General features: G+C 31.4%; 1 protein-coding gene across 1 annotated transcript; it reads left to right on the forward strand.

The window, feature by feature from the left end:
• The first annotated feature begins 565 nt into the window (after positions 1-565).
• On the forward strand, positions 566-1,670 carry LOC126742475 (uncharacterized). The gene is made up of 3 exons (XM_050449117.1): positions 566-677; positions 756-1,522; positions 1,602-1,670. The coding sequence occupies exons 1-3, from the start codon at positions 566-568 to the stop codon at positions 1,668-1,670; spliced, it is 948 nt and encodes a 315-aa protein (XP_050305074.1).
• The last annotated feature ends 787 nt before the right edge of the window (positions 1,671-2,457 follow it).

Genomic DNA, 2,457 nt, shown 5'->3' on the forward strand with positions numbered 1-2,457 from the left:
CAAAAACAATTTTAATTCTCAAAGAACCTCGCAAAGTTTTTTCTCTGCTAATAAAGGCATTAATGCACAAGAATTAAAGTGTGTATATTGCAAGGTTAATAATAATAAACATCCTCTATATCAATGCCCCAAGTTTTTAAGTTTAAATGAACAAGAGCGAATAATTGAAGTAAAAAAATTGCATTTGTGTCTTAATTGTTTTAAGCAAAATCATGTAAGTACAAGATGTACATTAGGAGGGTGTCGAAAATGTGGCAAGCCTCATAATAGCTTACTGCACATTGATTTTTCTAGGAGTGTACAAAATAATCCGAGTAATAATTCTAGAAGTAGTAATGATTCATCAAGTAATAATAATTTAAGTAATACAAACGGTAACTCAAATAATAATAATGCATCAAATCATTTAACTAATAATAATGCCTCATCAAGTTTTGAAATGACTGAAAATAGTGTTAGTTCATATAGTTCAATAAATACCTTATCAAGTGCATGTATAAATAAAAATAATTGTGAAGTTTTGCTCTCAACAGCGAGGGTTTTAGTCACAGATTTTCAAGGTAATATGCACGAGGTAAGGGCACTATTGGACTCCGGTTCTCAATCCAATTTTATAACAACGGATTTGGCGGCATTTTTAAATTTAAATATAAAGGAACTAAGTGTGTCGGTCATAGGTATAAATAGTTCTGTGACTAATGTTAATAAATGTGTCAATATTAATGTAAAATCAAAATTAAATTCTTTTCAAATAGATTTGAATTGTGTTGTGTTAGACAAAATAACTAATGCTCTGCCAACATTATCAGTTGACAAGGAGAAACTTAAAATTCCCTCCAACATAGTTTTGGCAGACTCATTTTTCAATATACCATCAAAAATAGATATTTTAATTGGGGCTGAAGTTTTCTATGAACTATTGAGTTATGGGCAAATTAAAATTGAAGAAAATTTGCCAATATTACAAAAAACTTGTTTTGGATGGATCGTTTCTGGAAGATTACCCTGCAGTAATAATAATGATAATGATGAGCAGGGTCAACATCAAACATTTTGTAACTTATCAGTAACTGAGAATCTTAGCCAACAAATAGAAAGGTTCTGGAAACTTGAAGAGGTTCAGCCAACAATGATTTTAAAAAAGGAGGAATTGGAGTGTGAAGAATTATTTGTGACAACAACAAAGCATAATAAAGATGGAAGATTTATTGTGCAACTACCCACCAAAGGAAATATCAAGAATATTGGTTCCTCTCTAAAAATGGCAGAAAAAAGATTTTTAAAGTTGGAGAGAAAATTAGGTGCAAATCAGGCATTGAAAAATGAATATTCACATTTTCTACAGGAATATGAAGAGCTGGGACATATGTCTAAACTCAATGAAAATGACATAGTAAATAATGTGGAATGTGTATATTACATGCCTCACCATGCGGTGGTAAAAGAAGACAGCACAACAACAAAATTGCGCGTAGTGTTTGATGCCAGTGCAAAAACAGATAGAGGTATCAGTTTAAATGAAGTATTAAAGGCAGGGCCTACCATTCAAGATGATTTTAATTCTATTTTAATAAGATTTAGAAAGCACAACATTGTTTTAGGAGCTGACGCAGAGAAAATGTATAGACAAGTTTGGATCGATCCTGCACAAAGAAATCTACAACGAATAGTATGGAGAAGTAGTCCAAATGAAGACATCAAACATTTTCGTTTAAATACGCTTACCTATGGAACCACTCCTGCATCTTATTTGGCAATAAGATGTTTGCATGAAGCAGCAAAGGAGCAAGAAAAAAATTATCCCAAAGCATGTTATGAAATAATAAATAATTTTTACGTGGATGATTATCTAAGCGGAGGATCTACAGTAGAAAAAGTAATTAAATTAAAAAGTGAAATATCAGAAATTTTGAAAAAACGTGGCTTTAAACTTAGGAAATGGGTGTCAAACAAAAAGGAAATTTTTGAAGATGAAGAGGTTAATAATCTACAGCAGTATATAGTCGATAAAGAAGTTACTAAAACATTAGGACTTATATGGAATATTAAACAAGACACTCTACAATATGTGGTATCCCTAGATTGTCCTATAAAGGTCACAAAGAGAAACATTCTGTCAATATTATCCAGAGTTTTTGACCCTCTCGGATTAGTAGGTCCTATTATTATCCTAGGAAAATTAATAATGCAAGAAATATGGAAGGGCAATTTTGATTGGGACGAAGACCTTCCTAAAAAGATTTATGAGTATTGGCAAAAAATTTATCAAGATTTACCTTATTTAAATAATTTAGTAATATCCAGGCATGCAATAAATTGGCATTCTATAAAAAATGAGATACATGGCTTTTGTGACTCTTCCGAGAAGGCATATGGTGCTTGTTTAATTTTGAGATCTGTGTCTTCAAATAATGAAGTAAATACTCATATTCTTTGTGCCAAATCTGGAGTAGCGCC

Source organism: Anthonomus grandis, chromosome 11, assembly GCF_022605725.1.
Source record: "Anthonomus grandis grandis chromosome 11, icAntGran1.3, whole genome shotgun sequence".
Classification (NCBI taxonomy): Eukaryota; Metazoa; Arthropoda; class Insecta; order Coleoptera; family Curculionidae; genus Anthonomus; species Anthonomus grandis.